Below are 10,741 nucleotides of genomic sequence, written 5' to 3'. Positions count from 1 at the left end.
CCCCACCTCGCCTTCCGCCCCGCCCGCCGCCCCGCCCCCGCGGCTCTCCGCCGAGCCGGGGGTAGAACCCGCGCCCCGCCTCGCCCGGCCCAGTGCCTTGATTCCGGAGCCGCTAACCAGCCGATTGACCTCGGGCGAGTCACGGCGCCTCTCAGAGGCTCGCCTTCCGGCTCTGTAAAATGGGGATAACTTTATGAGGGCAGACTCAATAGGACCGTTCTTGTAAAGCTCTCCGCACGGGGCCTGGCATTCAGTGGGCGCTCCCGAACAGCGGCTATTTTTATTATTAATTAAGGAGTAACGAAGGTGACAGCTGTGTAAACTGTAAAGCGAGGCAATGGAACGAACGAGTATTATTAGCACCCGCCCCCATCCCAGCTACTCCCTCCAAGTCAACAAACTCGAGCCTCTGTGGGCGGGACGCGGAGCCAGGAGCGCCCTAGACCAGGCTCGCTCCGACAACCCCCGGCCCCTTCCCCTCCCACAAGGGGCGGTAGGGCCCCCTGGGCCTCCCGGAAAGGGGGCGGGGTCCTTAGGAGGGTCTGGCCCGCCCCTCCCCACAAAAAGACCTAGCCGGTGGCGGCGTCTCCTGGGAGTCCGCTTCCTGCCCCGCCCCTCCGCCCCCTGGATCCTTAAAGGCGCAGGCCTCCAGCCTGGCTCCCATTGCTGCCAACTCTTAGGCCGCTGTCGGAGGATCCCCTTTAACCTGCGAGAGAACTTTCACTTTGCTAAATTGAACCTGTGTCTGGGTCAGTTCCGACGAGCTCCTTTCTCTGTTTCAAATGTGCATTGACTTCACCCAGCTGGAGCAAAGCCTGGGACGTGGAGCGGGGGTCCGTGGGGCCTTCCAGACTAGGTAAATGTAGTGACTGAGACTCACCCACACGGTAAACAGCGTCTCAGGACCCCTCCAGCAACCCAATAACTCGTCCTCCAATCTGTGGCCAGCTTCCCCTATCAGTCACCTCTTGGTATGAGGCGGCGGGAGAGACCTGGACTATGAGTCTTCACTTCTGGGTTCTCGTCCTAGCTTGATGACACCTCCTGCCTGGCGTTCTCACACAGGTACCTGCGCCTCTCTGACGATAACTGCGGTTGGGATGTGGAGACAAAGGCTTCCCCAGGGGGAAAGGGGAAGGGGGAGACCCTGAGATATAAACTCAGGCCCAGTTCCTGGGGGCTGTGCAACGACAGAGCAATCCTCTAGGAGAGGCATATCTACCAACCCTGGAGGGGACAAAGGTGCCAGAGAAGTTCCTGCCCCTGGGAAGCCCCTAAGGGTTTCCGCCGCTTTTCCAGCCACGCTTCCAGGATACAGCAGGGCTGAACCAGTGCAAGGCTCCGGAGTATTTCCTCCCCAGGAACCTCACAGATGCTCTCCCCAATCTGCTGTCTTCCTCCTCTGAGGCTCCCAAGCCCCAACTCTGCCCCTTCAATCCACATGGGTGAATTTATTTTCACACCAGACCCGCTGCACCCCCTGCCCCGGGAATCCAAAGCCTTCCCTGGCTCCCATCCCCAGCTTTCCCAGAGCAGCAGAGCTGAGCACAGAGCCAGGCAGACAAGGCCTGGGGGAAAGGAAGGGTATTTGGGGCCCAGTATAAATAATGAAGTTCTGGACTTGGCGCTCTCATTTGGGGCTACAAGGGCAACAGGATCCCTGAGGACTATTAATGTGCAGGCACTAGGCACACATGGCTTTTAGGCAACATTTAACAACCATGAGAGAAGGAAGGATTATTATCTTCATTTTATTGAGGAGGTATGGTTTAGAGCAGTCAAGCAACTGCTTCACTTTCACATAGTAGCAGAGCTGGGTTTCAAACCCATGTCTCATTTCTCTAATCTGAAGGAATCCAAAAACTATGGAATCTGCCCTCTACCACCCACAAACTCACAACCAGAATAATTCATCAGACACGGATGTGTTGGTCTGTTTTTTAGAACTGGCTGTCAGAGAAACCACAGGCCCCACCATGGAGCAGGAACTAGATGACAGAGGGATGGGTAATGGATGGAGGCATGCTTATGGCTTCCTCATTTGTGGGAGCTGAGCTGAGCCCAGCCTGGTCATCAAACCTGAGGACTGTCTGGGGATGGCTGGACTCATTCATGGAGCCAGAGTGGCAAAATCAGGGCCAGGCAGAGCAGGAGAGGTCTAATCCCCTGGGGCACGGCCCCAGCACTCATGGCCAAGGCATAGAACCTCGCCACCTCCTCGTTGGGGTTGCCCTGGGCGGGGTCGAACCACATCTGGATGCAGCGGCCACTGCCCCGGCTGTAGTTGCTGAGCTTGTAGGAGTTACTCCAGAGGCCCTCACACAGGGCTGCTGGCGTGGGGAAGTAGAACTCAAATGTGCCACAGGTGGTCCCAGTTGGGCACTTGTTAGATCCTGCAGGGGGAGAGAGGGTAGGCACGGACATTCAGCCCCTGGGCCCAAAACTCATTTCTGGCCCCCCTTAGAAATACTTGCCCAACCCCAAATCCTCAAACCCCCTTTCTCCATTCTCCACCTCCATCTCCCCACCCTCAGGCCCTCACCTGAGGTCCAGTTCCAGCCTTTGTGCCAGTCGGCCTTGCAGGTGTAGGAGGTGCGGCAGTCTTCCCACCAGCTCTGACAGTCCTCTTTGCACAGGGGCACGTTCAGGAACCGTTCTTTGCGCCAGCTCTGGTTCACCTGGGGGGAGCCGGGGGAGGGAGGGCTCCAGTCAGCCTGAGATGTTGGTAGGAACAGCCTTGACTGAGTTGGGCGACAGCCTGCTGGGGTGGGGTGAGGGAGACACCAATACCTCCTGGATCCAGGGCCCCAGGTTAGGTGAGCACTCGTAGAGGCAGTTGTCCTGAATGAAGTGGCGCTTGCAGGCGGGCTTCATCTTGCCACAGTGCTCCCAGTTAAAGTTATACAGGGAGGAGGTGTCCCTGTGCAGCTCCTGGCTGACTTTGGCAGAGCAGCAGGCATTCTTCTTCCAGGGGATGCACTGCGGGGGGGCGGGGGGGGGGAAGACATGAGACTAACTGCCTCCCCGACCACAAGCTCTGCCACCTCCAGCCTCTTCCCATTTGGCTCTTGCCCTCCTGCCCCAGGTAGGTTGTCCTAGGAACGCTCGCTGTTAGGACCTCTCTGTCCTTGGCCTCCAGAAACTCTGGTCTTGGGAGAGACTCAATTACAACAGTGTGATGGGGAGGCAGGGGTGGTGAGAGCCTGGGAGAGACCCTGCCTTGGGGAGACAATAGTTTTCATTTATACAGCGCTTGATACTTTATACAAAGTATTTTATTTTTTCACTAAAAAATAATTACTGAGTACTTGTTTTATGCCAGTTGCTGTTCTAGATGCTGGGAATATAGAAGAGAACAAAACAGAAATATGTGTTCTGGTGAGGGGAGACAGTAAGAACTAAAAGAGAAAAAATATATATCAAGATCCGATCAGTTATATGGAGGAAATTACAGCAGGGAATGGAAATATGGAGTATGGGATGACTGTTGAAATTTTCTGGCTGGTTGTGAACAGCCTCACTGGAAGGTGGCATTCTGAGCAAAGGAGGAAAGGGGATACGCTATGCAGTAATATACGCTGAAGTCTCTCACCCTTTAAACCCCTGGAGTTGCCCACCTCAGTCCTACCCCTACCCCACCACAAGGCAAGTCCTGTCCCATTCCTTTGTGTGTCTGTGTGCTTCTCTGGGCCTCAGTTTCCTAATTTGTGTCATGTGGAGGAGAACATCATCTACCCACATCACAGGACCCCTGGGAATATGAAATCACACACGGAAAACACATGACACCTGGTAGGTGCTCAGTAAACGATCATTCCGCCTTATTGCCGACACGGTGTCGTATCCTGAGCAGGCCACCCCTAGAATCACGCCAGCCACTCCCCCGCATCCTACCTTCACCTTCTCCCACAGTGATAATTCAGGATGTGTGTGTGTGGTGAAGGGGCTGACCCCGCGACCCCTCCCTCGCCACCCTGACTTCCTCTTCCTTGTCTGAACAAGCCCCCTCCCTGCCCAGAGCCACAGTCCATCCTCACCTGGTCATGTAGCTTGTCCTCAGGGCCTGGCTTTACCTTGTGGTGCTTGGCATCCATGCAGACGTTGAGCAGGTCTGTCCTGGGCTGGGCACTGCACTGGTAGGCCATCCAGGCCAGAAACAGCAGAAGGGGTGTTAATTTCCAGGGCATGCCTTTCTTTTCCTGCAGAGGCAGCTGTGGTTAGGGAGACCAAAGCCTGAGGGGAGAGAGTCCCATGCAGCGTGCCCCCTTCACCTCTTGCCTCAGTCTCCCCAGCTCCACACTGAAGGATGGGGTCAGACCCTGTTCCTTCAGTGTTGGGGTCCTGAGGCTCCTTGAGACTGAAGTAGAGAAGATCGGCAAAAGGGGTGGCTCCCTCACCTCAGGCTCGAAGGGCTCAGAAGGGGATCTGGGATTAGAGGGTGAGCCCTGGGGGAATCTTCCCAAGGTGGAGGAGATGCCTTGTGCTCTCACCTTCTCTCTGGACTTGATCTAAGAAAAGTAACTAAATAATTCAGGTCCATGCTCTGCTCCCCTGAAAGGGGCCAGGGACACACAGTGCCCTCATTCTGTGTCCAGCAAGTGCCCTGCCTTTACACCCTGGATCACCTGGGTTCCCATGCCAGGTTAGAAACCCTGTTACCCCTGGGGTGGCAGCGACCCAGCTCTGCTGAGTTCTCCGGATCAGCACAAGGATCAAGTGAGGTAACACGCAGGATGGTGTTTGGTTAAATGATACAGAAATGACAAGGGTGGTTTTTGTTTGTTTGTTTTTTTAAAGATTCCACATATAAGCAGTATCATATGATACTTGTCTTTCTCTGTCTGGTTCATTTCACTTAGTATGATAATCTCTAGGTCCATCCATGTTGTTGCAAATGGCATCATTTCATTCTTTTTATGGCTGAGTAATATTCCATTGTATATATGTACCACATCTTCTTTATCCACTCAGTCTGTTGATGGACATTTAGGTTGCTACTGGGACTCTACTTTTCTTTTTTTAATTTATTTTTGGCTGCATTAGGTCTTTGTTGCTGCACGAGGGCTTTCTTTAGTTGTGTCTAGTGGGGGCTACTCTGCGTTGCAGTGTGCAGGCTTCTCATTGCAGTGGCTTCTCTTGTTGCGGAGCACGGGCTCTAGGCACGCGGGCTTCAGTAGTTGTGGCACGCGGGCTCGGTAGTTGTGGCACGTGGGCTCTAGAGCGCAGGCTCAGTAGTCGTAGCACATGGGCTTAGTTGCTCCGCAGCATGTGGGATCTTCCTGGACCAGCTCGAACCCGTGTCCCCTGCCTTGGCAGGCAGATTCTTAACCACTGCACCACAAGGGAAGCCCCTGGGGTGGTTGTTTTTAAACAGCTTTGCTTTCTCAGACTTTTTCCTTCCTTATTCTCTGAAAGCCATTTCCTCCTGTCCACCCCCCACATTGTGACTCTGGCCTCCTCAGCTCTTTCTGGACAGATGCACCAGATCCCTACCTTATCCCTCAAAACACAAATGCAGGACCCTAGGACCTGAGGACCTCACATTGGAGCTGCTAACCAGACAAGCACTTAGAGTCGTGGGAGACCCCCAGCAAAAGTGACGGCCCACTACTCTGTCCATGACTGCCTCTCACCTTTCACCCCGCCCATGACAGATCTTTTCCTTTAGGCTCTGTCACCGAGGGACCTAAGAGTTGATAATAGAGACTTTCCTCTCCCTCCCCATCCTCCATGCAGTTGATCACCAAGCCCTGGCAAGGTCTCTCCGAAAACGTTTCTGGAATTCACTTCCCTTGGCTCTGTGTTTGGGGTAAGGTCTTCCCTCCTCCAGTTTCTTCCCCTTCAAGTCACCTTCCCCGCAGGAGCCAGAGTGATCTTTCTAAAGAGAGGTATGCCCCGCCCCTATGCGCCAACCTGCCAAGTCTCCCCAGTGTCCTGTCACCATCCCCTCCTTAGGGCAACTTGCCTGAGCCTCCTTTGCTGCTGGGCGCACACACAACTCTGGATTGGCCTGTCTTCAGGTTGGCAGCAGCTCCAAGCCGCAGCACTGCCCTCTGTGTTCTCTGTCCTCAGCGCCGGATAGACTGACTAGGAGCTCTGGGAAGCATAGATACAATTTCCTCTTTCAGCTTTCCTCCTGCTCTTCCTTCTCTTCCGATCCCACCCTCTTCAGGATTGCTTTAGTCTGTCAAATGATCCATTCCTGTTTTCATTCATCTCTTTATTTGTTAATTTATTCATTCCAGAGTCTACACATTCAACATGCATCAAAATCTAGATGATTGCTCATCTCCAAGGGGGATCTGAATTTTTGACCCCAGGCGGTTGTTAGGATAAAGCTAACTTGAGGGGAATGGGACCTAGTGAGAAAGAACCCAGGCTTTGGGGCCAGGTCATGGGACCCAGTGATAGCTCTATCCCTCCCACAACTGTGGGAAATATCACTGAATCTTTCTCAGCTTCAGTTTGCTCACAAGAAGATTGTTGAGAATTATATGTAGAAAAGCCTGACATATACTGAGTAGGCTTAAAAAAATTTTTAATTAACTATATTTGATTTATAATATTGTGTTAGCTTCAGGTGTACAGCTTCAGATTCTTTTCCATTATAGGTTATTACAAGATATTGAATATAGTTCCCTATGCTATACAGTAAATCCCTTTTGTTCATCTATTTTATATATAGTGGTGTGTATCTGTTAATTCCATACTCCTAATTTATCCTTCTCCCTCCCCTTTCCCGTTAGGTAACCATAAGTTTGTTTTCTATGTCTGTGACTCTGTTTCTATTTTGTAAATAAGTTGATTTGTATCATTATTATTATTTTTTTGGCCACACCACATGGCAATGTATTATTTTTTTAGATTCCACGTATAAGTGATATCATATAATATTTGTCTTTTTCTGCCTGACATTTCACTTAGTATCATAATCTGTACATCCATTCATATGCTGCAAATGGCAATATTTCATTTGTTTTTATGGCTGAGTAATATTCCATTGTGTGTATATACCACATTTTATCCATTCATCCATCCATGGACCTTTGAGCTGCTTCCACCTTTTTTTTTTTCCTGTACGTGGGCCTCTCACTGTTGTGGCCTCTCCCGTTTTGGAGCACAGGCTCTGGACGTGCAGGCTCAGCGGCCATGGCTCACGGGCCCAGCCACTCCACGGCATGTGGGATCTTCCCGGACCAGGGCACGAACCCGCGTCTCCTGCATTGGCAGGCGGACTCTCAACCACTGCGCCACCAGGGAAGCCCTGCTTCCACCTTTTGACTACTGTAAAGAATACTACTATGAACACATCTTCTTTTTCCATTCATCTATTGATGGACATTTAGGTTGCTTGAGTAGGCTTAAATGGCAGCTATCAGATTAATTTATGAGCAGCCAGATGGACACAGGTAGAAGATGAGGTACAGAAGTCCAGGGTCACAGAGAAAAATTGTCTCAAATCTGATAAATGAGAATACCTCAATTAAACAATATTTTAGCCTTTTAAAAAATTGTGGTAAAATACAGAATATATAAAATGTACTGCCTTAACCATTTTAAGTATACAATTCAGTAGTGTTAAGTATATTCATATTGTTGTGCAACAAATCTCTAGGACATTTTCATCCTGTAAAACTGAAACTCTATTTCCATTAGTCAGCAGCTTCCCATTTCCTTCTCTCCCCAGTCCTCAGTAACCACCATTCAACCTTCTGTCTCTAAGAATTTGACTGCTCTAGATATCTCATATAATTGGGGTCATACATTATTTGTCCTTTTGTGACTGGCTTATTACACTTAGCATAATGTCTTCAAGGTTCATCCATGTGTCAGAATTTCATTCCTTTTTATAGCTGAATAATATTCCATTGTGTGTATATACCACATTTTATCCATTCATCCATCCATGGACACTTGAGCTGCTTCCACCTTCTGACTATTGTGAAGAATGCTACTATGAACACAGGTATACAACTATCTCTTTGGGACTCTGCTTTCAATTCTTTCGGATATGTAACCAGAAGTGGAATAGCTGGATCATATGGTAATTCTATTTTTAATTTTTGAGGAACTGTCATACTGTTTTCCAAAATGGTTGCACAATTTTACATTTCCACCAGCAGTGTACAAGGATTTCAATTTCTCCACATCCTGGCTACACTTGTTATTTTCTGTTGGTTTGTTTGTTTCTTTAATTGTAGCCATCCTAGTGGATATGAGGTGGTATGTCACTGTGGTTTTGATTTGCATTTCTCTAATGATTAGTAATGTTGAGCCTATTTTTGTATGCTTGTTGGTAATTTGTATATCTTCTTTGGAGAAATGTTTATTCATGTTATTTGCCCATTTTTTAATCAGGTTATTTTGTTTTTGTTAAATTATAGGAGTTCTTTATATATTCTGGATTAATCCCTTATCAGATACATGATTTGCAAATATTTTCTCCCATTCTGTATGTTGCCTTTCATTCTATTAATTGTCTTTTGCTGGACAGAAGTTTTAAATTTTGATGTAGTCCAATTTGTCTTTTTTTTCTTTTGTTACCTGTGCTTTTGCTATCATATCCAAGAAATCACTGCCTAATGTAATATTATGAAGCTCTTCCCCTACGTTTTCTTACAGTTTTATAGTTTTAGCTCTTATGGTTAGGCCTTTGATCCATTTTGAGTTAGTTTTTGTGTGTGGTGTAAAATAGAGTCCAGCTTAATTTTTTTGCATGTGAATATTCAGTTGTGAATGTGCACCATATTTTGAAAAGATTATGCTTTCCCCTCTTGCATTGTCTTAGCACTGTTGTCAAAAATCTGGACTCTCAGCTCCATCCTGCTACTGTACTGTCTTATAGTTTTGTAGTAAGTTTTAAAATCAGGAAGTGTGAGTCCTCTAATTTTGTTCTTTTTCAAGATTGTTTTGGCTATTGTAGGTCTCTTTCATGTCCATGTGGATTTTAGGATCAGGTTGTCAGTTACTCCAAAATAGCCAGCTGAGATTTTGATAAGAATTGAGTTCAATCTGTAGATCAATTTGGGAAGTATTGTCCTCATAACACTATCAAGTCTTCTCATTGATGAACATGGAATTTCTTTCCATTTATTTAGGTTTTGCATTTCTTTCAACAATGTTTTGTAATTTTCAGTGTACAAGTTTTTTTGTTGTTGTTTTTTAATTTGGCCTCGCCATGTGGCATGTGGGATCTTATTTCCCTGTCTAGGGATTGAACCCACGCCCCTTGCAGTGGAAGCACGGAGTCTTTTTTTTTTTTTTTTTTAATTCTTTATTGGAGTATAATTGCTTTACAATGGTGTGTTAGTTTCTGCTTTATAACAAAGTGAATCAGTTATACATATATCCCCATATCTCTTCCCTCTTTCGTCTCCCTCCCTCCCACCCTCCCTATCCCACCCCTCTAGGTGGTCACAAAGCACCGAGCTGATCTCCCTGTGCTATGCGGCTGGGAAGCACGGAGTCTTAACCACTGGACTGCCAGGGAAGTCCCCTGTGCAAGTCTTTTACTTCGTTTGTTAAATTTTTTCCTGTGTATTTGATTCTTTTTTAAGCTATTGTGAATGGAACTGTATTTTTCTTTTTTTTTTTTATCCTGGGCCACACATTTTATTTTATTTTTTAAAAATAAATTTATTTATTTATTTAATTTATTTTTGGCTGCGTTGGGTCTTCGTTGCTGTGCACGGGCTTTCTCTAGCTGTGGCAAGCGGGGGCTACTCTTTATTGTGGTGCGCAGGCTTCTCATTGCGGTGACTTCTCTTGTTGCGGAGCACGGGCTCTAGGCACAAGGGCTTCAGTAGTTGTGGCACGCGGGCTCAGTAGTTGTGGCTTGTGGGCTCTAGGACGCAGGCTCAGTAGTTGTGGCGCACGGGCTTAGTTGCTCCGCGGCATGTGGGATTTTCCCGGACCAGGGCTTGAACCCGTGTACCCTGCATTGGCAGACAGATTCTCAACCACTGCGCCACCAGGGAAGCCTGGAACTGTATTCTTAAATTTATTTTTGTATTGTTCATTGCTAGTGTATAGAAATACAAATGATTTTTGCATATTGATCTGGTATCCTACAAAGTTGCTGAACTCATTTGTTAGTAATCATGTGTTTGAGGATTCCTTAGGATTTTCTATATAGAATATCACATCATTTGTGAATAGAAATTGTTTTACTTCTAACATTCCAATTTGTATGGATCTTATTTCTTTTTCTTCACTAATAGCCTTAGCTACAACTTTTATACAGTGTTGAGTAGACATGATGAGAGTGGATATACCTGTCTTATTGCTGATCTTAGGGGTAAAGCCTTTTGGCATAGAACAGGATGTTAGCTGTGGGTTTTTCATAGATGTCCTTTATCACATTGGGGAAAATCCCTTCTATTCCTTGTTTGTTCAGTGCTTTATTTTTTTTATTTTTATTTTTTTTGCGGTACGCGGGCCTCTCACTGTTGTAGCCTCTCCCGTTGCGGAGCACAGGCTCCAGACGCGCAGGCTCAGCGGCCATGGCTCACGGGCCCAGCCGCTCCGCGGCATGTGGGATCTTCCCGGACCGGGGCACGAACCCGTGTCCCCTGCATCGGCAGGCGGACTCTCAACAGCTGCGCCACCAGGGAAGCCCAGGATAATGATTTTTTTATCTGCTAATCTCTGCACTTTTATTGGGAGTATTTAATCCATTTATATAAAATGTAATTACTAATGATATGTTTTACATCTTTAATTTTATTTGCTTTATATATGT

At 47.6% G+C, this 10,741-nt stretch overlaps 1 protein-coding gene and 1 long non-coding RNA gene across 3 annotated transcripts in view; one reads left to right on the top strand and one right to left on the bottom strand.

The window, feature by feature from the left end:
• The first annotated feature begins 447 nt into the window (after positions 1–447).
• LOC113625116 (uncharacterized) overlaps positions 448–10,741 on the top strand; it is a 53,804-nt gene continuing 43,510 nt past the window's right edge. Inside the window, exon 1 of one of the 2 annotated variants that reach the window (XR_003434565.1) lies at positions 448–1,065. This is a non-coding gene — a long non-coding RNA (uncharacterized LOC113625116). The remainder of the gene's footprint in view (positions 1,066–10,741) is intronic. The other variant, XR_003434566.1, reaches the window with a different exon arrangement.
• Positions 1,736–6,082, bottom strand: LOC113625114 (folate receptor beta-like). The gene is made up of 5 exons (XM_027115630.1): positions 5,966–6,082; positions 4,038–4,199; positions 2,791–2,979; positions 2,543–2,678; positions 1,736–2,393 (listed from the first exon to the last, which is right to left on the bottom strand). Exons 2-5 carry the CDS (start codon positions 4,185–4,187, stop codon positions 2,107–2,109), a joined length of 762 nt encoding a protein of 253 aa, XP_026971431.1. The 5' UTR covers positions 4,188–4,199; positions 5,966–6,082; the 3' UTR covers positions 1,736–2,106.

This window comes from Aethalodelphis obliquidens, unplaced genomic scaffold (genome assembly GCF_003676395.1).
Source record: "Aethalodelphis obliquidens isolate GAN/ISIS:26980383/991018 unplaced genomic scaffold, ASM367639v1 scaffold14, whole genome shotgun sequence".
Classification (NCBI taxonomy): Eukaryota; Metazoa; Chordata; class Mammalia; order Artiodactyla; family Delphinidae; genus Aethalodelphis; species Aethalodelphis obliquidens.
The sequence above is the reverse complement of the archived record's forward strand: the minus strand, read 5'-3'. Positions and strand labels throughout refer to the sequence as shown.